Source organism: Eleginops maclovinus, chromosome 1, assembly GCF_036324505.1.
Source record: "Eleginops maclovinus isolate JMC-PN-2008 ecotype Puerto Natales chromosome 1, JC_Emac_rtc_rv5, whole genome shotgun sequence".
In the NCBI taxonomy this organism is placed as follows: Eukaryota; Metazoa; Chordata; class Actinopteri; order Perciformes; family Eleginopidae; genus Eleginops; species Eleginops maclovinus.
Genome location: NC_086349.1, coordinates 27,958,258 through 27,982,662, shown reverse-complemented (window position 1 = coordinate 27,982,662; position 24,405 = coordinate 27,958,258). Strand labels below are relative to the sequence as shown.

Here is a 24,405-nt window from a genome sequence, read left to right as displayed (position 1 = left end):
TGTGCAGAACATGCTGATAAAAAGGAACCTTTATGAACAAAGAATAAGGTCTGATGTTTAAAGAGATCCAGCTGTTGGTGGAGGAATATAATCATAGTAGGATATTATTTGAATAAACACGAGAAATAAAACACCACAACCTTTGATGTAAAAGCTGCACATTTATTTACTGGCACATAAAAAGTTGGAATTGAAAAATCCAAATTATTTTAAAATGAAGTTTTGTGATAAAATAAAAGACGTGCTATTAACAAGGAGATAGAGACAGAGGAACACTTTGTAATACATAATGTTTGTAAAGGGGGGGTCCAGCCCTGAGTATAACAGGAAACCTCCCTGGGGTCTAGACACTGGAGGTGATGATGAAGATCTGGATTAGAGGAGGTGGGATGAAGAGGAGGAGTGATAAGGTGTGGTCTTTAGCTCTCCTGGGCACTGGACATGATGACTGGAGGTGGATGGGGGAGCATGAACACCTGAACACCAGCTGACTGCAGGAGAGAGGATTGTAAAGTTTGACTGCAGCACGATGATTGGCTGTTGGAGAATGAGGTGAAATGTGATTGGCTTAAAGAAAGCGCCCATAATGAGTTGCATGCTGCTGAGGAGTGAATGAACGTAGGGTTTGCAGAGGAATATGTTCAGTGTTCAGAACACAACGATCACTATGACACCTTCGGATGTGCGATACAAACTGCACTTTAAGTTGATCCATGCACATACAGTTACCTTACATCTCGAAATAATAACCTTCCATCCAGAAACTCAATGAAAGGGCTTTTATTTGGTGCCCAAACAGGAAATGAGACTCTGGGCGTCAGAGAAACACTTTGTTTATTTCTGGGTGGAAATATATCACTTCCTCTTATTGAGCTGCAGGGTTGGGTCATGACATCATCCTCTGTGACGGCTTTGAGGTGAAGTCTGCTTTGTTCCATTTGAATGGTTGTGAAATATAACATGAACCCGTATGTTTGACTGCAGAGGTCAAAGTCGGTCTGGATAAATTAGGATAAGCATTCTCATTTACCATAGTCTTTTCTTAAATGCTCTATTCATTTTGTACAATATTTCAACATTCACTTTAATCGGAGGGATATATCCTAATGTAGTTTGTATTTATTACGATTAGAAATCCATCCATCTTCTCCCGCCTCTCCGTCAGGGTCTCAGAGGTAACAGCTCCAGCAGAGAGCCCCAAACTTCTCTTTCCCTGGCCACATCAACCAGCTCTGCCTGGGGGATTCCAAGGCTCTCCCAGGCCAGAGAAGAGATATAACCCCTCCACCTGGTCCTAGGTCTACCCCTCTGTCTCTTCCCAGCTGGACGTGCCTGGAACACCTCTCTAGGGAGGTGCCCAGGTGGCATCCTCACTAGGTGCCCGAACCACCTCAACTGGCTCCTTTCAACGCCAAGGAGCAGCGGTTCTACTCCGAGTCCCTCCCGGATGACTGAACTTCTCACCTTATCCCTAAGGGAGATGCCAGCCCGTCGGCTTCAGGAGTTCCTCAAAGTGTTCCTTCCACCGCCCTAACACACTATCAGTTGAGGTCAACAGCATCCCATCCTTACCGTACACAGCTTGGATGGTTCCCTGCTTCCCCTCCTGAGGTCCTTCTCCATGGCTTCTCTGAACTTCTCCCACACCCGCTGCTTCGCCTCGGTCACGGCTGAGGCTGCTGCCCTTCGGGCCCGTCGATACCTTGCAACTGCGTCAGGAGTACCCAGGGATAACATATCCCGGAAGGCCTCCTTCCTTAGTCGGACGGCTTCCCTGACCACCGGTGTCCACCAGGAGGTTCGAGGGTTACCGCCCCTTGAGGCACCTAAAACCTTGAGACCGCCGCTCCCCGCCGCAGCTTCGGCAATGGAGGCTTTGAACACTGCCCACTCTGGTTCAATGTCCCCAGCCTCCACAGGGATGCCTGAAAAGCTCCGCCGGAGGTGTGAGTTGAAGGCTTCCTGGACATGGGACTCCTCCAGACGTTCCCAGTTCACCCGCACTACACGTTTGGGCTTGCCAGGTCTGTCCAGAGGCTTCCCCCGCCACTCGACCCAACTCACTACCAGATGGTTGTCATCAGTTGACAACTCCGCCCCTCTCTTCACCCGAGTGTCCAAACATGCGGCCTCAGGTCCGATGATACGATAACAAAATCGATCATGGACCTTCTGCCTAGGGTGCTCTGGTACCACGTACACTTATGAGCATCCTTATGTTCGAACATGGTGTTTGTTATGGCCAATCCATGACGAGCACAGAAGTCCAGTAACAAACCACCACTCCGGTTCAGATCGGGGGGGGGCGTTCCTCCCAATCACGTCCCTCCAAGTGTCTCCATCATTGCCCACGTGTGCATGGAAGTCTCCCAGCAAGACTAAGGAGTCCCCTTCAGGAGCCCCATACAGGACTTCTTTCAGGGTCTCCAAGAAGGCCGAATACTCTGAGCTGCTGTTTGGTGCATAAGCACACACAACAGTCAGAGTTTCCCCCCCCCCCATGACCCGCAGGCTTAGGGAGGCGACCCTCTCGTCCACTGGGCTAAACTCCAACAAAGCGGCACTCAACCTGGGCTTGTGAGTATCCCCACACCCACTCGGCGCCTCACACCTTGGGCAACTCCGGAGAAGAATAGAGTCCAACCCCTATCCAGAAGTAAGGTTCCTCCACCTCCCGCACAAGCTCCGGCTCCTTCCCCCCCAGAGAGGTGACGTTCCACGTCCCCAAAGCCAGCTTCTGTCGCCTGAGTCTGGTCCGTCGAGAGCCTCTGCTTTCACTGCCACCCTTCTGGCAGCGCATCCGACCCCATCTCTGTTTCCTGTAGGTGGTGGGCCCGCGGGAAGGGGAAGCGGAGGTGTTGCCCACGTTGCTTTTTCGGGCTGTGCCCGGCCGGGCTCCATGGGAAGCCCGGCCACCAGACGCTCGACGAGTCCTCCTTCTGGGCCTGGCTCCAGAAGGGGGGTTAAAATAAATAATAATAATAATAATAATAATAATAACTAACTGTTAATTACATAATAATAATAATAATAATAATAATAATAAACTGTGAGTTTAAAAAATAAGATGACATTAATAGCAAACTGCGTGTTAAAATATCTTACAAAATGATAATAGTGGGAGTCGCAATACAATCGTGATAATAACAATAATAAAAACAGTAAACTGGATGTTCTCTCAGCACTTTAAAGGTGTGTCTATGATGTCTGGACTTTAATGTGCCCTTGAGTAATCCTAAATCAAGGTTCATATGTTGCCATCTTAATGAGTAACCTGCTGAGTGTCGCTCAGCTGCTGGCACACTCAGGAAGAGCTGCGTCACAGCAGAAGCCCCGCCCCTTTCTGTGGAAACACACAGGGCTGAAGAGACTCAGCAGAGGCGGCTACAGGCAGAGCTCTCCTCTGCTTACGGTAAGAAACACCTTTAATCCACTCTTTGACTCACCGTACTACCGGACACTTACCGAATACATAACTTCCAACCGCTGTAACGGGCCTAGAACTGGTTTCACTAGTGTTGTTGACGTTACGTTAGCTTACGGTTGCTACCTAGCTTAACCACCCAGGAAAAGGACCGAATTTTGAAGCCGATTTCACTACAACTCCGGTGACGACATGTTGGCCCAAAAATACCTTTTTCCTTTTGCTTTAAGATAAGACCGGCGGTTGTACAATTTGCTTAAAGCTGAATCCAGACTTATTTTTATTATAGTTCGAGAATCTTGGAATATTTTGAGAAAAAAAGTTGAAGTATATAAATATATATATATTTTTTAAAGACAATATTTTGAGAGGTTTGAACATTTTGACAAAAATTGATGTCTTAATAAATAATAGAAGGTGCAACATTTTGGAAGGCGGGGTTTGGAGAACAACTCTACTGCGCATGCTCAGTCGGCCTACATACGGGTACTTTTGCGCCACAGAGTAGCTTCATGGTAATGACCTGTTTCTCTTTATCTCTTCATTGGTGATCGATTATAAGCCCATTAAAACTCTTACTTAAACACAATTTAACGCATGCACACACTAATGATAGACCTGCTTTGTTCTGCTTATGTAAAGTATAACTTAAAGTAAGATTTAATCCTATAATTAGGTCAAATGAAGCGTCACCGCCCACATAGTGCGAGTTGATCCGTTCACAACGACCTTGATCTCGTGGATTTACGGGATTAAATGTGACTTCTGTGTTTGTGTCTTTGATTTATCCTTCATTTAGTCTGGTACTTGAGTAAAAGTAGGAGTACTCAGGTCTTGAGTAATAGTAGAAGTACTCAGGTCTTGAATAGAAGTACTCAGATCTTGTACTTGAGTAAAAGTAGAAGTACTCATGTCTCGAGTAAAAGTAGAAGTACTCGGGTCTTGTACTTGAGTAAAAGTAGAAGTACTCTGAGTACTTGAGTAAAGTAGAAGTACTCGGGTCTTGCACTTGAGTAAAAGTAGAAGTACTCTGAGTACTTGAGTAAAGTAGAAGTACTCAGGTCTTGTACTTGAGTAAAGTAGAAGTACTCAGATCTTCTACTTGAGTAAAAGTAGAAGTACTCAGATCTTGTACTTGAGTAGAAGTACTCAGATCTTGTACTTGAGTAGAAGTAGAAGTACTCAGATCTTGTACTTGAGTAAAAGTAGAAGTACTCAGATCTTGTACTTGAGTAAAAGTAGAAGTACTCAGGTCTTGTACTTGAGTAAGTAGAAGTACTCAGATCTTGTACTTGAGTAGAAGTAGAAGTACTCAGGTCTTGTACTTGAGTAAAAGTAGAAGTACTCAGATCTTGTACTTGAGTAAAAGTAGAAGTACTTGGATCTTGTACTTGAGAGAAGTAGTGTAAAAGTACACCGTAACAGAACATTGAAATACTCAATAAAGTACAAGTACCTCTCGGTTGTACTGTAAATATTGCTCCACTGCTCTGCATTTATACCGATGTGTGTTACCCGTCTCCTGTTTCTCTTCACCAGAAATACTTCCATCATGGCCGTCTCCTCCTTGCTGCTCCTGAGTGTTGTTGGCCTCTTCATTACAGCTCAAGGTTAGTGGTTATTATCACTCTGCAAATATGAGATTAAACTCAGTCCTGCTTTGATTCCACATTAATCCCCCCTCCTCTAATGTTTAACTTTCTCCTCTCTGTTCCCATCACAGCTCAGAATTGCTCCAGACCAGTTGGAGGAGACAACATGGGTCTGAAGGGGAGCGACATCCTTTTAGACGTGTTCCTAGACGGGATCAAAGTGAACTTTGCGTGTGACGTGGGCTACGTCTCGGAAGGGTCTTCAGCCATCACCTGTACGGCTGGCACCTGGAGCCCTTTGAGGATGACCTGTAAAAGTGAGTATTAGTATGGGGGGGGGCATGTTTATGTAGATGAGACATGAAGAAGCCGATAATGTCTTGAATCATTTGTAAACAGAGACCCAGACCTTTTTAAGGGATGAATTTAATCATTTCTCTTGTTGTTTTTTAAGGGAAATCCTGTGGCGATGCTGGCCAAGTGGACAACGGAGTAATTGATTATTCTGGAGGAAATGAGTTCGGCGATCAAGTGACGGTCATCTGCAACCCAGGGTGAGTAACAAGCGGATAGCCCTGCTTCAGAGAAGTATTTAAAAATGTAATTTTCAAATATAGACAAAAAGTGCTTTTAAATTGTACTTTTTAAAATCCAAATTCGTATAAATCTTTAAAATAAAATATCAAAAGATTGAAGCATACAGAACAAACGGGAGTGCAATATAATAGACCAATGTTCTACTTAAAACATAAACAGGGTGACTAGATGTTTAGGAGGCATTGCACAGGAGTTAAAAGGTCATTCAAGTATAAATATTACATCACGTTGAAATGTTTAAATGATACTGTCATAATAATGTATATTAGCAGCAAGTGTATACACATTCACAATATCAAAGACCTAAATCCCTATCTAAGTAATACACACAATAATATACGCTTTTTGTGAAACACAATTGTTTTGAATTTATTTTCTGAAGTTTTTTTCTAATTTCTCTCTTCAGATTTGATTTGGTTGGAAATTCGCAACTCCGGTGTGGAAACAGTGGCTGGGAGGGCCGGCTGCCTGTGTGTGAGGGTGAGTCTTATCTGTGTGTTCATATATAAAGACTGTAATGAACCACTCTAAGGATGGCGCACCAAACAGATCATTGCAGCATCCCATAAACCCCTCTGTTTCTGCCCTGTAGCTTTAAATGCTAATGAGCTGCTGCTGGCCACGCCCCTCTGAGAAGGGATTGGTTTATGCTGACAGGAGGATTGGATGGTTATTGGCTAATGGTTGCACAACCCAAAGTGACATCACAAAGTGCGTAAAGCAAAAACTCTCCTGCCATCTTTCTGTTTCAGTGACACAATGTGACGCGCCTCCGAAGCCGGCCATCGGCAGCTTCAGTCCGGTAAAAGACTCGTATGAATACAGAGAGGTCATCCAGTACTCCTGTCCTGGAGGGTATACCCTGAAGGGAACTAAATCTCAAACCTGCTTAGAGAGCGGAAAGTTTGAGCCGGCCCCCCCGGAGTGTGTCAGTAAGTCATTTTATACTTATTCAAAAAATGTTCAGAGCAGCCAAACCGTTGAGGCTGAGCGATGCGTTTCATTCCGTTGTATGTGTATTGGACACCTTTGTTACTCACTCCTTTTATATTTCACTTTGTGTTTTTCATTCATTCTCGTTTATTTAACTTTTTGAATCTTTTTTTGCACATTCTGACTTTTGACCTCGGTTCATATAAACATTTTCTATTCTCTTCTATTTCTTCCCCATTGTTTCTCTGCTCTGACTCTCTGTTGCTCCTGCAGAGGTTAGATGTGAGGAACCTACGGTTCTGAACGGCCTTTATCATTCGGGGTCACGCGGTCCCTACATCTACAAGAGCACAGTGACGTTTGAGTGCGACCAGGGGTACAAGATGATCAATTCTCCCACCATCACCTGTGAGATGAACAATCAGTGGGAACCTGAACTCCCAAAATGTGAACGTAAGTCTCAAAGAAACTACTCAGAAATATTGTGGTGAGATTATAGTCTAGAGGCCGGCTGAGTGAACCCGGAGCCGTAGAGACCCAAAGTGTTAGATAGAAATGTAGAGCGGGGGTCCCCGGCGCATAGAAACTGCTGGAACACAAGCAGCACATTTTCTCGACGTCGTCAGGTTGAGAAAGGTTTGATATGTGGCACACAGAGGATGGTGGACCCTCACCTGGATCCATCGTCTTCCTCTTATTCAAAGACAGTGAAATGCATATTCTAAATTATGAGTCAGCATTCTCTTCTGTAATGATGACGTGTTATTCTGCAGGGGTACCACCAAAAACCACCAGCACCACTGAAAGACCTACATCCACCAAGAAGCCCCCAGGTAGAGGCCCTTTCAATAACTGTCTGGATGATAAATCCTTATTATGGGATGGTTGATCCCTGCTGTCGTCGTGTCTTGGTTAAGAGTATACCGTAAGGGGAAGTAAACGGGGTCATTTTCTGACGGGAGAAGTGTCTTTCAAAATGATTTCTTTATTAGAATTCTTCAGTTTTGCGTGATTTTCTGCATGTTGGTCATGCATGTGATCATATGCAGTATTGTACCGTCATTGTGAAGAAAGGGTTTCATTTAGATCATTTCTATTCAATTAAAGACATTTCATTATATATTAGATTAACACCTTCAATAAATGAAACACTTCAAGTTCATTCAATTCAAATAGATGTTACATTAAAGACCCCTTAAATGAAGAACACTATATCCAATTAGAAACAATCAATTAGAAACCTAGACTCTGCAGAGGTCAAAGGTCGGACTGGAAATCTCCTGGTCAGATGTCTCCAGACATCGTTAAACGAATCTTGTTTTTTATATAATTAATTAAACTCTGCAATTAAGCATTAATATCTTCATATTGACCATAAATATTCCAACATGCATGTTACATGTTTTAATTCACATGTTTGTATAAATATCTTTATTCTTTAAAAAAAACCGTTACATGAAATTAAATGACAAGCATTAAATGAATTAAAACAGTTCCTGATTAAACTGAGAGCCCATAGTGATATTAAAGGAAGTTCAAAACATATTCATTCATTCCATTATCTCTCTGCTTCTTCAGCCCCTCGCACCATCGGGAAGTGCTCAAAATGTATAGTAAATGTAACGGTTCATTAATGTGTTGTTAACACTAAACGTTGTGATATGGTTTTAATGGAGTGTGGACTGGTGCTTGTGGCCCTTGAGCAAGGCACCGTATATAATAAACAAACATACTCATAAAGAATTTGAATGAAATGAAGGAAAGAATATTCTAATACATGAAAGAAGTTGGATTACGTGTAGAGCATGAAATGAATTAAATGGAATGTCACTGCGAGGCTTTCTTCCAGGATCAAAGCTGGACTTGGTAATGGGTCCCTCTGGTGTCTCACGGGGCTTCAGATTAACGGCTCCTCTGAACATCTCTAACTCATCTGTTTTTATGAATCTGAAGATTTTAATATGTCTTTTCTCTCTGCTTCTTCAGCTCCTGGCCCCACTGGTAAGTCATCAATATCATGTCTGACTCAATAGATTTGTTTGAAACGTGCATAAGGAATGGAGCTGTAGATGAATACATCCCATGGTACCTTCTTATTTTCACATATTTGTATTCATTTAAAATAGTATTTCAGTATAAAGACATTGTAATCTGTGTGGCTCTATTTACTTCAGCGTCTTGTTTTTATACAAACACATTTGATTGAATATTTGAAATGAACTTTGTTTTCTTAATGCTTTGCTTTACTGGACGCTCACCTGCAGATGTTATCATTATAGCAGATGGGGACAACAGTTAACAGATGAATGGCTTGGCCGATTTGGACAGTTCTGGAGTGGTTCTGGAGGTTATTGAGGATGCTGAGTCCATTCTCAGGATCATACATGTCAGTTTTAACCAGGAAGTGACCGTAAGTGTTCTCTCTGTGGGCTGATATTGACTTCCATGAGCAGTGTTGCAACCATTGGTTATAAAGAGCTCAGGATGGACATTATAACCTCTTCTGTGGACGATTCATCTGTCCAGTCCAGATGATCCAGAGTCCCCTAAATGAACCAAGCCCAGAGAGAGATCAGATATGGCATTTCCTGGTTAAAACTGACATTTATGATCCTGATAATGTCAGAAGTGTATTCAGCATCCTCAATTACCCCCAGAACCGCTCCAGAACTGTCCCGATCTGACTAGGCTTTTTGGTACTATTGTCCACTTAATGCTAATTGTGCAAGTGTCCCAGCATGTGCAGGTTAGCATCCTGCAGTCACTATGTGCTGCAGACCCCTGCTCTACATTGCTATTATAACACTTGGGTGTCAAGGTCTCCGGGTTCACAGCTGGACCCTCTGACAGGCAGACTTGATGATAAATCCTTACTTGGTTCGGATCCTCCAAACTGGACTCTATGACACCGGAGCGTTTCACAGTTGCATTATTAGTCAAAATAAACACAAGCAGTTCATTTTCTCGACGTCGTCAGTTTGAGTTAAGACAAATCATTGATGAAGAGGCGCGGTCTGTGGCTTCCTGCTCAGATACATTTAGCTTTGGGGAGGTTTTGTGTTTCCTTTGGTTGAACACATCCTTTAAAATCAGGAAGTTAAAACACGAGGTTTTTGCTCTTAATATAAATGATTGAGAGAAAGGTTTGATATGTGGCACACAGAGGATGGTGGACCCTCACCTGGATCCATCGTCTCCTCTTATTCAAAGACAGTGAAATGCATATTCTAAATTATGAGTCAGCATTCTCTTCTGTAATGATGAGGTGTTATTCTGCAGGGGTACCACCAAAAACCACCAGCACCACTGAAAGACCTACATCCACCAAGAAGCCCCCAGGTAGAGGCCCTTTCAATAACTGTCTGGATGATAAATCCTTATTATGGGATGGTTGATCCCTGCTATCGTCGTGTCTTGGTTAAGAGGATACCGTTCAGTGGCTGTAGGGAAAGTGAAAGAGCTGTATAGTTTATTTTCTGCTGAGATTTCCCGCAACAAGGGGAAGTAAACAGGGTCATTTTCTGACGAGGCTTTCTTCCAGGATCAAAGCTGGACTTGGTAATGGGTCCCTCTGGTGTCTCACGGGGCTTCAGATTAACGGCTCCTCTGAACATCTCTAACTCATCTGTTTTTATGAATCTGAAGATTTTAATATGTCTTTTCTCTCTGCTTCTTCAGCTCCTGGCCCCACTGGTAAGTCATCAATATCATGTCTGACTCAATAGATTTGTTTGAAACGTGCATAAGGAATGGAGCTGTAGATGAATACCTCCCATGGTACCTTCTTATTTTCACATATTTGTATTATTTAAAATAGTATTTCAATATAAAGACATTGTAATCTGTGGCTCTATTTACTTCAGCGTCTTGTTTTTATACAAACACATTTGATTGAATATTTGAAATGAACTTTGTTTTCTTAATGCTCTACTTTACTGGACGCTCACCTGCAGATGTTATTTATATTTATTGTGTTTGATTCTAAAGTAGAGCATCGTTTCATCCGTACTTTGCTCTGATTGTATTTGATCTAAATGCACTTTTATTTTTACAGCCAGTGCAACACGCTTGTACACGGGGCTCGGCATCACTTTTGCGGGTAAGTTAAAACATTAAATCTGAGTGAGATGAACTCCATTAAGGGGATGATGTCCTCAGTAGCACAGTTCTGCAGAGGGCATCGTCTTCTTGGTTTGTGCATGGTATCCATTATCATTAGGAAGCTGCACACATGCATTTTTAATGAACTACTTAATGGTTTGCTTACAACGAGCAGAAGTTATCTAGGCTTAAGAAAATCTGACCATCTAAACCAGGGCTGTCCAAACTACGGCCCGGGGGCCAAATGCGACCCGCAGGCCATTTTGAATCGGCCCTCTGCACATTCTAAAAGTAAAGTGAATACGGCCCACAGATTAAACTCCTGCTGCTCTTATTTTGTACTTCTCAGATACATATGTTCAGATATATTAATGAGCCCAGTTTAAAATGAATTCAGTCATTTAGAATCTAAAACATCTCTAACAAACCTGAGTTGATAAAAAACCAACAACTTGTTTCTTAACCAGCTTGAGATGTGACCTTCATGTTTCCTCTGATTATCAGCTCTGTTCTAAGGGATGAGCTGCAGCAGAGTAAATGAACCCTGAAGACAGACGGGATGTAGGCTGTTCTTTCTGAAAGCGTTTTCCAGTGCCGCACATTATTCCCCATACATTTGATTTGTGTTGCTAACTTATAACTGAACTTAAGAGGCGATATTCACCTCCATCAGGGGCCCAGCTCTGCGTACGTTGTTCTGTATGTGGCCCTCGGTGAAAAAGGTTTGGACACCCCTGATCTAAACCCTTAATGTCGTGCATTTAACTGAGACTTCTTTCACTGTGGACGATCATCCTTCATCATCTGCCTTTTTGTTTCTCATGAAGTAATCATCTTATTAATCATCGGCCTCGTTTTGTGGCATTGTGGAGTCCTGCCGTGCTTCAAGAGAAAGTCTGGGTAAACCCTTTAAATCCTGTCTGTGTTTCGTCGCTTTTCACACTGAAAGCTCTTTCTCCTTGCTGAAGGGCTGCATGTTGAGCTGTGGGGATGTGTTCTTTGACTGAGGCTTCTCCACCACCTTCTGCTTTTTGTCATGGGGGGGGGTCGTCAGGGCACGCTCCTACACAACAGAGGGACTGGCGGTGCTAAGACACAACATAGGTGACCCCAAGTTAAAGCTTTCCTCTAGCTTCAGCAGGACGTCCAGTCTCTGCAGTATCGCCCGAACAAAGATCTGCTGGTTAGTCTGAACTGGTTCTGCAGAAACGGATTCAGCAGGACGTCCAGTCTCTGCAGTATCGCCTGAACAAAGACCTGCTGGTTAGTCTGAACTGGTTCTGCAGAAACGGATTCAGCAGGACGTCCAGTCTCTGCAGTATCGCCTGAACAAAGACCTGCTGGTTAGTCTGAACTGGTTCTGCAGAAACGGATTCAGCAGGACGTCCAGTCTCTGCAGTATCGCCTGAACAAAGACCTGCTGGTTAGTCTGAACTGGTTCTGCAGAAACGGCTTCAGCAGGACGTCCAGTCTCTGCAGTATCGCCTGAACAAAGACCTGCTGGTTAGTCTGAACTGGTTCTGCAGAAACGGATTCAGCAGGACGTCCAGTCTCTGCAGTATCGCCTGAACAAAGACCTGCTGGTTAGTCTGAACTGGTTCTGCAGAAACGGATTCAGCTTCCTGTCAGTGTTGTTGAGTCTTCACTGTTTAGGAGTGTGTCACAAGACACCCCTCCATATAAAGGCCCTCAGGTTGGGCGGTGCTGGGGACCATTAAGGGTTCCTTCTTCTAGAGTGCGGGGTGTCGCGGTGTGGGGGGGGTTCACTTTGTAGTATTATCATTTTGATAGAAATATAATTTGTCTCTTAGAAATATGTTGTCCATATCGGGGGGTGGTGTGTGTGTGTGTGGTGGTGGAGGTAAGTGCTGTGGGGGGGTGTGTGTGTGTGTGTGTGTGTGTGTGTGTGTGTGTGTGTGTGTGTGTGTGTGTGTGTGTGTGTGTGTGTGTGTGTGTGTGTGTGTGTGTGTGTGTGTGTGTGTGTGTGTGTGTGTGTGTGTGTGTGTGTGTGTGTGTGTGTGTGTGTGTGTGTGTGTGTGTGTGTGTGTGTGTGTGTGTGTGTGTGTGTGTGTGTGTGTGTGTGTGTGTGTGTGTGTGTGTGTGTGTGTGTGTGTGTGTGTGTGTGTGTGTGAGAGGTGGTAAGTGCTGTGTGTGTGAGGTGGTAAGTGCTGTGTGTGTGTGTGTGTGTGTGTGAGAGGTGGTAAGTGCTGTGTGTGTGTGTGTGTGAGAGGTGGTAAGTGCTGTGTGTGTGTGTGTGTGTGAGGTGGTGTGTGTGTGTGTGTGTGTGTGTGTGTGTGTGTGTGTGTGTGTGTGTGTGTGGTAAGTGCTGTGTGTGTGTGTTTGTGTTTCTCGCTTTAAACTGATGAACTGGTCGTACGTCCACTGACCCACATATTTGGATTGCAGCTCTAGGAGGAGCCCCACTCACCCTGTGGTTTCAACAGAAGACAATGTAGTGCTGCGGTAAGAGGAAGAGGAAGAGACGATACATGTTTATCTGTGAAGCACTTTCTATACACGGGATGCAGCTCAGAGCGCCCTAACCAGAGACAAATCAATCCAGGCGAAAATTCAGCTGTATTGAAGAGCTCCTTTTAATTCATCGTCTTCAGTAACTAACACTTAAACCTCTGCATGCATGTTTCTATTTCCAGTAACATGCATGCAGAGGTTTTGCATCAGCACATGGATGACTCCCAAACATGCTTTCGTATTCTCTTTTTCTTCTCACAACGGTAGAAAACTAAAGCGTTAAAGCACTCCTGAGACTACAACTAACTCACTCCTGTATTTGACCCCTCCACAGATCCTCTCCTCTCACAGGATGCAGGTCTTCCACAGTTCTCTCGTGAAGCTCTAATTGAGATTCTTCTCGTTGCTCTTCCTCCTGCAGTAAACTGGATCCTGATGCTGCTGCTCCATAATTACCCGATGTAGAGACGAACAGCTGATATGAGGGATGTCTCCAGACACGTCTGAAGGTCTCCATGTTCCTCGGGACAGGGCCGGCTGACGGAGACGCTCTGAAGAAACATTTGTGACCGTCTGAGATTCAGAAACTGCAGTACAGTCAAATCAACCCTTAGCTTCTGCTTTAAGCAGCTCCTTTCAATTAGTGGACGGAAATTCCAGACACTAAAAAAAACCACTTTTCCTCTGCCCTGCGTTTGTCCTTGTTATGAAGCGATGAGGCAGATCTGTTGATGAATACATGTTGCACTATGAACCGTAAGAATGACTGCATGCACCTTAAACACAGCTGCCAGACACCTGAAGGAAGTGTACAGTCAGCTGTTTTCATTTGATGTTCAGAAACTATCAATCATTCAAACAAAAAAGTGAGGCCGATAAAAGGTTCCTCAACTCTTAAGGTGCGCTCCCACCGGACTCGAAGCCAAGTGTCACTCACACGTGCTGGCGAGGAGGCGGGGCTTGACTCCATGTAGACAACAAAAATAAAACCTTTATCCGTGACTTAATGCTAATACTGCTTCCTCAGTGAACTGTGTCAGTGACGACAGGCTGAGAGGCTCTCTGCTGATTGGCTCTAAGAGACAGCGTCATGAGAAGTTGAAGAACTTAACTCTTGTGTTTTTCTGACCTTACATGTAACCGCGCCGCTTCAAAAAGACATGCTTCTGGTCCCGTGTGAGCGTGACAGATTAGACGTCACCACTGTAGAGCAGTCTGGTTCCTGCAGTCCAGCCCAGTGCCTGAAGTAAAGCATTCTCCAAACGCCTTGGTCTGTTTAAAGTTAATATCGTGATGTAATGTTGCTGCCGTGTGTTGTGCGCTGAGCATAATTTAAAGAGACATTAGAGAAACCCCAAATGATTACTGATAGAGCCTCTCTCCCACAGAGTCCGTTCAATAATCGATGACAGAAGAACTGTAGGAGTGTTAGGCCGCCGGTGTCTGTATGAACTGATCTTTGTAAGAATTTTGCACTTCCTGCTTTTTATCTGTATTTATTTGACTAGAATGTGTGTTGGATCATCTCACGTTGATTTTGTACCGTTTTGAGGCTTTTGTTTCGCCACTAACTTTTGTAATCCAGTAATGAAATAAAAGCTGAAGAGGAGATGCTGCCGGAGACCTGCTGCCTTCATTTCCTCTAGCATTTCACTCTGATTCACTCAGAAACCCAGCTGCATGTTAGAGACCCTGAGATCTGGAGACCCTCCTGATGGTTTACTGTACTCCACTACATTTCTTTAATCCCTTTAGTTGCTAGGCAGATTAGGATTAATGATGGTAAATATAATGACCCTTAAATCACTCTAGTTCACCTGCAGTAAATTCAGCTCAAGACCTGAGTACTTCTACTTTACTCAAGTACAAGACCTGAGTACTTCTACTTTACTCAAGTACAAGATCTGAGTACTTCTACTTTTACTCAAGTACAAGACCTGAGTACTTCTACTTTAACTCAAGTACAAGATCTGAGTACTTCTACTTTACTCAAGTACAAGACCTGAGTACTTCTACTTTACTCAAGTACAAGACCTGAGTACTTCTACTTTACTCAAGTACAAGACCTGAGTACTTCTACTTTACTCAAGTACAAGACCTGAGTACTTGTACTCTGAGGAGATGAGCTTCATGAAGGATGGACTCAGACACAGAAACACAAACTGAAACTATATTTGAGAGACGTTGGTCTCACAGTAAGAAAACAATGAATATTCACCCATTAAAAACATACATGTTACAGATCTGTTCGGACGGATATGGTAACACTCAAAGTACATTTTGTGATTATTTTCCCCGACAACAACAACAACATTTAACCCTGTGAACAGCAGCAGGACTCTGACATGTCAACATTAATATTACATGTATGATGTTCCTGTCCTTTCAGGCACTTTTTCCTCCCGCACACACACACACACACACACACAGCGGTGACGGCTGGACGTCTCTTTGGCTTCGGTCTCAGAGCTGCTGAACATTAGAAAGTTAAATTCCTGAGAACTGAAAAATACCGAGGAATACATTCCAGTGTTTTAAATATCAAAATAATAAATACACCTCCAGGCTGCTGCCTCCTCACAGCGGGGGTCACAGTCACAGCTGCCCCCAGATCAGTGTGTGAAAGTGTCTGGATGACCGTTGCACACAGTCAAATATCAGGCATAAATTAAAGGCGGCTCCTCTAATGAGAGGCTGAAACACTTCACAGTGAGTAAAAAACAAAAAGGCATTTACAAAAATCCACAGTATGGTTCTCAGTTGTTCATTATAAATATTACCGTGTGTAGCAGAGAGGAGAGCAGGAAGGCTCACCGGGTCATTGTGTTGCCCCCTCTGGGCCTCCGTACCTCGAGAACACAAGGACACCGAGAAACAGGCTCACCAAAATAAAAGCACGGATAACGTGCTCGCTGCACAGCTCCAACGTAGAGGGCACGACTGCAGACATCAGGACGCCACGAGGACTCCACGAGCACACACACACACACACACACACAGTCGAGTGTAAACTACCCTTCATTGACAGAAAATAAATAGTACCAGAGTTATTGTTACAAACACCACAGCTTATTAACTGGTCCCCTAACACACACACACAGTAACACACACACACTCTGTGCTGGTGCTGCTGGTCTAGCCCTGCTGCTGCACCAGTCTGCGGTAGTGGGGCATGACTTTGCTCTCGGGGAGATACAGGCCCATCTCCAGAGCCACGAGGACGGGGAACTCCAGGGGGATCAGCTCCCGCCGGTTGATCCGGAAACGCTCCTCCAGCTTCTGCTCCGGGGGGGGCAGAGAGCGATGTGACGTTTAACATATTTAAAAAAGCCAAAGACTCTTATCTTTTACATCCTGCACTTTATTACTGTTGGGGGTTTCTGTAAACACAACGCTCGGTCCTCTTTGTGAGGGTTTCATTTTTCAACACGAAAAAAAGGACATTTTTTAACGACTCACACACACACACACACACACACACACACACACACACACACACACACACACACACACACACACACACACACACACACACACACACACACACACACACACACACACACAGACTCTCACACACACACACAGACTCTCACACACACACACACACACACACACACACACACACACACACACACACACACACACACACACACACACACACACACACACACACACACACACACACACACACACACACACACACGTGTTTTCTCTGGGAGCTCTCTGTTCTCTTCCCTTATTATCACTGAGGAGTGTGTGTGGTGTGTCCACACTGCCCTGTGTGTGTGTGTGTCCACACTGTGACTCACGTCGATCAGCTGTTTGACCTCTGGTTTCCGCAAGTCGCTGCTGATCTTGGCCGCCAGCAGGACGCATGCGGCCGCCACCAGCTTCCGGTTCTGCTTGTTGAGGTGGCCCTGCAACACCAGCTTCTCGAAGTAGACGAAGGACATGGCGATGGTGACGGGCTGCAGGCCGCAGTCGTCGCTCATCGCCCGCATCTCCCTCTTGAGGCTGAGAGAGGGGGGGGGGGGTTAGATCTGTAGTAACTCGAGGCTATCAGGCTGTGAAATGATTCCATAAAGCAGATTTAGATTTCTCTTCACGCTCAACACGTGCAGAGAAAAGATCTGATCCGAACGGCCGTGGTGATGTGAACATTCAGTGTGTGTACCTTCGGATCTTGCTGAGCGTCAGCTTGATGTGGGGAAACTTCTCTCTGAACATCTCGTTCATGTTCCTCTTCAGGTCGGAGGGCTTCACGTACTCCACGATGGTCGTCTGCGGACACAGAGGAGGCAGTGAGGCGCTGCTGTAGGGGACACTTATAGACGTAACACAGCAGAGTCACAGAGAGGACGGACTGACAGGAAGCTCTGTCACACGGTGGTGCTCCCTCTCCTGGGGGGCTCCAGGTGTTATTGCATGTAAAGGGCCTACAGGGGCTCACCACATATGAAGCGAAGATCAGGACCCTCTTGTGTCGGCCACACGGCCACTGGGGGTCACTGAGCAGGTTGGGGTCGTACTCCACCACCTCCTCCACACCTGCACACACACACAGTCAGTGTACCTGGGGGGGAGATAAAGCAAGGGTGTGTGTGTGTGTGTGTGTGTGTTTTGAAGACGCACTGGGCTCTGGGGGGACGCCGTTGTTCAGGCGGGCGGGGGTGAAGGTCCGCTGCCCGTTGCCTCTGAAGCGTGACTGGGGGGTTTGAGCGCTCTCCGGCGCCCCCCCGCTCTTCTGCCTCACCAGGGCGTTGGTGGGATACAGAAACTGGGCGTACGACACCGTCTGAGGAGGGGAGAGAGAGACAGGATGTCTGTAAGGATGCTCACTCAGGCCTCTGCTCTGTGGGGGGGTGCAGGGATGAGTCATGCAGGCTGGAGGTGTCCGTCAGAGGGTCTGCGCTGTGTCTCAGACGTCTGTGAGCTTGTGTCCTGATGTCTGTGGGGTCGGTGTTGCAGGTGGAGCTGCTGTGATGCACGACACACCTCAGCCTCGATGTGACTGAAGTGTAATCTCAAACACGTACCTTCCCCAGGTCTCCCAGCTCCACCCCCTCCAGGGAGGGCAGCAGGTCCACAGCCACGACCGACGACAGCCTCTGCCTCTGAGCCTCCAGCTTAGCATCACTGAGAGACACACACTGTTAGTATCACCCCCACATCCCCTCACACACTGCCCGCCCCCTGAGTGATGATGAGGATGAGAACATACAGGTGTGATGGTGTGTGTGATGGTGTGTGTGCTCTGCTGTCGGTACCTGAGGTGACTCTCTCCGTACGGCAGCACTGAGAAAGCAGCGTAAAGCGACCGCTTGGCACAGATCAGCACGATCCTGCAGGACAGCCACACACACACACACACACACACACACACACACACACACACACACACACACACACACACACACACACACACACACACACACACACACACACACACACACACACACACACACACACACACACACACACACACACACACACACACACACACACACACACACACACACACACACACACACACACACACACACACACACACACACACACACACACACACACACCTCAGGGTTCAGTATCTTGCCCAAGGACACATCCACATGTTGACTGGACTGGGATCAAACCAGCAACCTACTGGTTCAGAGACGGCCACACCCCCCCTTCAGAGCAGTTAGCCTAAGATGTCCTTAGTTTGAATCTTTGGATAAAAGTCTAACTCTAGTTTAATGTGGATCGTTTGGTACCTTGATGCATGCGTGTCATTAGAGCCAGAAATCTTAGCACCAGAATCCGGAGCGGGCTTCCTGAGACTGAAGCTGCATGTTCAGGTGTGCCTCCTCTGATGATGCACTCTGCAGGCATCATTTGCATTTCCCTTTCTCAAAACTGCAGAACTGGAGTTTCAACGCTTTCATTTTCACATTATATTGCGCCCCCAATTCAGGGTTTCTGTACGACCGTTGTGCACACACACCAGCAGGGAACACACCACACATGACGTATGCCGGCGTGGAATGAGGGTGAGGTGGAGGAGGTGGAGGACATGGCAGAGAGAGTCCAGACCAACGGGAGACTCTGTCCCGGCTCCAGGGGCTCAACAACCTGCAGGTTGGTGCTTTCCCACATCTCAGAGCTGCAGATTAATGAGGCTGTGAGCGGCTCACTGCAACACCAGGGGAGTTAGAGCCCCCCCCCCCAGAATAAAGCAGCCTTTGTTTGTTTCTCTCTCACAGGAAGCGTGCTGCAGCTCTCCTCGTGACACGGCTTCCTGTATTGTGTGCACGGTGTGTGTGTGTGTGTGTGTGTGTGTGTGTGTGTGTGTGTGTGTGTGTGTGTGTGTGTGTGTGTGTGTGTGTGTGTGTGTGTGTGTGAAGCACAGACTCACCTGCAGCCCCGGGTGTCGTACTGTCTCATGCTCTTGATGAAGTGGACCTTCTTTGGCACTTTGGGTCCCGGAGAACCAGAGACGTTCCTCAACCTGGAGGAAATTAATAAAAACAACGTTTGATATAAAAACAGGTCCTATTCTTCTTCTGTGGTGCTCCCTCTCCGGTTTACTTCTGGAACATAGTGACATCACTATATAACACTCACGCTCCTATTGGCTAGCGCTCCAACACACTGTACGTGATAGGCTAAGGGGCGGGACATCTCTAAGCGGTTGACCAATCACGCTCTGGTTTGAGTTGAGAATCCCTAATCTGCATGGTAGGCTGTAAATAAGTACATTTAGTTCATTTAATGCAAATCTGAGCAACTTTTGGTTTACTTTAGTCTGTTATTTTCGTCACACTTAACTTCACTTCTTACCTGACAGCTTAAGTGTCTTAACAAGTTAAAATGTCCATACAAAAAACCTTGTAAAAATATGACATTATGCTGATATTGTTTCATATTTTTACACTGACTGTGTGCTGGTCTCACACACACCACTGACTGTGTGCTGGTCTCACACACACCACTGACTGTGTGCTGGTCTCACACACACCACTGACTGTGTGCTGGTCTCACACACACCACTGACTGTGTGCTGGTCTCACACACACCACTGACTGTGTGTTGGTCTCACACACACCACTGACTGTGTGCTGGTCTCACACACACCACTGACTGTGTGTTGGTCTCACACACACCACTGACTGTGTGTTGGTCTCACACACACCACTGACTGTGTGTTGGTCTCACACACACCACTGACTGTGTGCTGGTCTCACACACACCACTGATTCTGGGTAAAGCAAAGGTGAGGGACAAGATGTCTGAGCTTCCTCCTCCAGATCAAACAGAGTCAGGGTGTGATTTACATCCCAGAATATAATCACACCCACATCCAGAGTGGAGCTGCCCTGCCTGGTGTTAATGTGTCTATAAACCAATGCACTAAACACACATCCCATAATGGTTCCCTGCTCTAAAGCTTCCTCTCGTGTTAACCTGAGGCTGCGACTCTCACCTCTGCCGGGGGTCCAGAGCCGGGGCAGGGCTCAGCGCGGCGGGCGTGGACCGGACCCGGGAGCAGGGCTGGTGTCCGGGGGGCAGCGGGGGGGACAGGGGGGGGTCCGGGGTCAGAGGATCCCCCACAACTACACCCTCCAGGAATACCTAGAGAGCAAAAACATTAGGATAAAAATCTAAACGAACTGCGTATTTAATAATTATTCAACCTGAAATATGAAACCGTTTCTCTTTTATCATGAACTATTTTATGTATGTATTTATGTTGTATGTTTGTATGCATGTATATATGTTTGTATGTTTGTATGTATGCATGTATTTATACTCTATGTTCACTTCCTTCTGCCATCAGGAGGAACCACAGCTGTACTAGAGAACTGATTTTATTGCCATGGAAAGTGCAAAGTGTGCTTAACTGGAAACCACATCCCTAAAACCAGTCAAGATGAGCCTACAAGTACTGGAGTCCAGTTCCGCTCTTCTCCCAGTACATGGACTAGGAAGACTGAAGATGTGGCAGCAGCATTCACCAGAAACCAGACTGCTGTTCAGATCGATAACCCCTGTAAATACCGCTGTGCTGGTTCCGGCATCAAGCTGTTCATTGTGTCTGTCTTTTCACACTAAAGTGGTCTTGACGTCCTCTACACTGCACATGAAATAACATACAGAAAAAGTCTAATTTGTTTTACCCTAAATAGGTAGGAAACCACAATATGTATTTGAATAAATTCATACTAATAAGAATACCTCGTTAGCACCGTCTGGACCCGGGGACATCGCCACAGAAGACCGGGGAGGAGGACCGAGGACCCCCGGGACACTGGAGGAAGAGCCTCCTCCAGAGAGGGCGGGTTGTGTCACCGCGTTGGCCGGCTCCTGGCTCTCTGTCTGCGGCAGAGGAACCTCCGTGTCTCCCCGGTCTCTCTGCTCCTCCACCGCCGCGGTCTGATCCGTGTGTTCATCGCCCAGCTGCCACAGCGGCCGCCCGTCGAGAGAGATGTTGTTGAGGAACAGCAGCGCCGCTTGTCTCCGCCGGGAATCCTTAGTTTTCCTGCGGGTTTCTCGGTGTGTTTTGCCCGGTTTACCGCTGGACTGTAAACCGCAGACAGCCGTCGCCATTCTACTTTGAAACGCGGCCGTTGAAACGCATACGCAACGGGAACCGGTTCTACTGCCGGGGTCCCGCCTCCTGCGCGCTGATTGGCTGTGGCTGTAGTGATGGATTTTCTTGGCAGCTGGTTGGCTGTAGTCAGATTCAGAATACCTTTCTCCTCCCACAGAGGGCACATTCCCATTGTTACAGTAAACTGACAAATATAGCTTATTATTCATTAATAAAGTTGTCCCGCCCTCTGAGCGCTGATTGGCTGTAGCTCTAGCGATGTGTTTTTCCTGACAGCTGGTTGGCTGTAGTAGTGATATGCTGTAGTCCCGCCTCCTAAACGCGGATTGGCTGTAGCTCTAGCGATGTGTTTTTCCTGACAGCTGGTTGGCTGTAGTACCAGATCTACTGCTGTCACCCCGACCCTGAACCCAGCTGATTGGCTGTGGAGGTAGTGGTATTTTCCTCTTACTCTGCATCAGCGCCACCTACTGTATGGGAGTGTGAATCACCAGAATCAACTCTCAGAACAGCGTTCACAAAGTCCTGATGTTTTCCTACTAAATTCAGGTTTGATTGGGTTTAGTTGGTCCTAATCTAAGTCTTGTTAATACCCTATCCTCCCGATGTATTTTCTTGGTAGCTGATTGGCTGTAGTATTGCTGTAGCCCCGCCCCCTAAAGGCAGATTAGGTGTGGTGGAAGTGATGGATTTTACAACAGTGCGATAATTACATTACATTACATTTAATGAGCCGTCATCTTAACTTGATGAGAGCTGATCAAATCACTGATTCCACAAAAGTTATGATATTGATCTGTTCAAATTCCTCTAGCTTCAATCGGCTCTAAGTCACTTTGTTTTCTGAATTGCTGCAACTCATTTCGAGCCATGGTTGTGTACTTTATTTTGATTGTATTATGCATGTGTGCTTTGTACTGTACATTTCCTAAAAAAGTAAATTAGTAAAGACTAATAGAGTCATTCTGATTCTGATCAATAAACACAACGCCAGGCGATGCTTTACTCTGGTTTGTAGAAAATCACTCCTCTGAAACATGACCAATATGTGAGGATTGACCCCAAAAAAGTCAGCTAAACACAGAGTATTCAGCTTCAGGGTTGTGTGTGCTGTAGGCTGATGTTTGAACTTGAAAGTGCTTTTAGTTTAGCTGCAGAAACAGGAGTTAAAGGGACCAGTTTGCACAGGATTTGAATTCTGCTTTCACCGCCCATTGACTTGCTAACATTGAGCTGGAGTTTGATTCTCCGGGACAGAAACCGTGAAAGCTTTTCCATCTCCTGAGTGGAAGTGATCAATACGCTGATGGAAATCCTCCCCAGTTGAATTACAATGATACCCCAACATGACGGAGCGTGTTCAGTGTTAGAGAGGCTCGTGCTGGATGTGCAGAGGTGAGAAGTTCAGAGCAGCTAATCCATTAATCCACTGTGATGCAGAGGTTTAGTCTCAATCTAATCCCAGAACAAACAATGACCACAATTACACTCAAAATAACAACCACAAAGGGAAGGTGACCACACAAAGACAAATAATGACCAATAAAAGACAAACAATTACTACAAAGTGACACACAATGAACAGAAACAGGTACAAAATAACTGCAAAGAGAAAGGGAACAACCAAATAGTCTCAAAATGACCTCAAAAAGTAACAAAATGACAATAAAATCCAAAACTTCCACAAATGAATCACTGGATTGGTTAGCTGGCCGACTCTGTTGTCAATCGTCAACCACTTAGCGATGTCCCGCCCCTTAGCCTAACACATACAATGTGTTGGAGCGAATAGGGGCGTGAGTGTTCCGTAGTGATGTCACTCCGGAAGTAAACAAATGGAGGCGTTTGCAGACCATGTACCTGCACAGTGAGCTGTAGAGCACGCTGCAGGAGAGGGACCAGCTGACTCAGGTAAACACATCGCTCTTTATTTCAGCAACAACAACAAAAGGAAACCATCACTTCTTCTTTTCCGTCGGCACGACCAGGTTAAGGCTTCTAGAGCTGTGTGTTTGAGGTACAGCCCCCCCTCCCCCCTCCTGCACAACACGCCCCTCTTCCTGATGCAGATGCACCTGTGTTGTTAGCACCGTAAACAGGAGGTGTCCGTTCATCTCAGAACCTCTGAGCGGACGGGACAGTGTTTACAGCAAGACTGTCCCATCTCAGGGACTCCCCCCGACACACACACACACACACACACACACACACACACACACACACACACACACACACACACACACACACACACACACACACACACACACACACACACACACACACACACACACACACACACAGATGGTGTGACGACTACGATATAAAAACACCCTGATAAAGGAAGTGCAGCAACGCTTTATTTCCCAGGTCCTGTGAATCTTAAATAAATACAAAAAATAAAAATGAATACAATAAAATAAATGCAATTTAAAACAATCAAATAAATATTATCTTATTTTTGTTACAAAATCATATTTCAATTGTCTGCACATTGTTGCTTTTATTCACCAACTGTAATTATTTACTTCAAATAAGAGCATTAATGACTTGTATATATATTGTTTTTCCCAGCTTTGATTTTGTAAAGTTCTTTATGAATAAGGAAATATTATTATGAATTTACTAATATGAATTATTATTAATTAAATTGTGAATTTTCTTCTGAAACATCTTGATTTATCCCTAATAACAGTTAA

The 24,405-nt window shown here is 45.5% G+C and overlaps 2 protein-coding genes across 10 annotated transcripts; one reads left to right on the top strand and one right to left on the bottom strand.

Moving 5' to 3' along the window:
* Positions 1–3,290: 3,290 nt before the first annotated feature.
* On the top strand, positions 3,291–14,740 carry LOC134862266 (C4b-binding protein alpha chain-like). 9 transcript variants are annotated; one of them, XM_063880080.1, is made up of 15 exons: positions 3,291–3,412; positions 4,964–5,034; positions 5,148–5,333; positions 5,471–5,570; positions 6,020–6,093; positions 6,366–6,545; positions 6,820–6,999; positions 7,320–7,379; positions 8,533–8,547; positions 9,826–9,885; positions 10,225–10,239; positions 10,601–10,645; positions 11,475–11,547; positions 13,054–13,110; positions 13,454–14,740. In XM_063880080.1, exons 2-15 carry the CDS (start codon positions 4,977–4,979, stop codon positions 13,497–13,499), a joined length of 1,149 nt encoding a protein of 382 aa, XP_063736150.1. In that variant the 5' UTR covers positions 3,291–3,412; positions 4,964–4,976; the 3' UTR covers positions 13,500–14,740. The 9 variants fall into 9 exon arrangements, with proteins under 9 accessions (XP_063736150.1, XP_063736160.1, XP_063736168.1 ...); XM_063880090.1 differs by having other exon boundaries at positions 3,293–3,412; positions 13,541–14,740; XM_063880098.1 differs by lacking the exon at positions 9,826–9,885 and having other exon boundaries at positions 3,293–3,412.
* Positions 14,741–15,275: 535 nt separating this feature from the next.
* Positions 15,276–21,746, bottom strand: cables2a (Cdk5 and Abl enzyme substrate 2a). Its single transcript, XM_063879944.1, has 10 exons — positions 21,334–21,746; positions 20,582–20,730; positions 19,514–19,606; positions 18,387–18,461; positions 18,156–18,255; positions 17,752–17,914; positions 17,570–17,667; positions 17,294–17,400; positions 16,929–17,133; positions 15,276–16,398 (listed from the first exon to the last, which is right to left on the bottom strand). Exons 1-10 carry the CDS (start codon positions 21,703–21,705, stop codon positions 16,255–16,257), a joined length of 1,506 nt encoding a protein of 501 aa, XP_063736014.1. The 5' UTR covers positions 21,706–21,746; the 3' UTR covers positions 15,276–16,254.
* Positions 21,747–24,405: the final 2,659 nt, after the last annotated feature.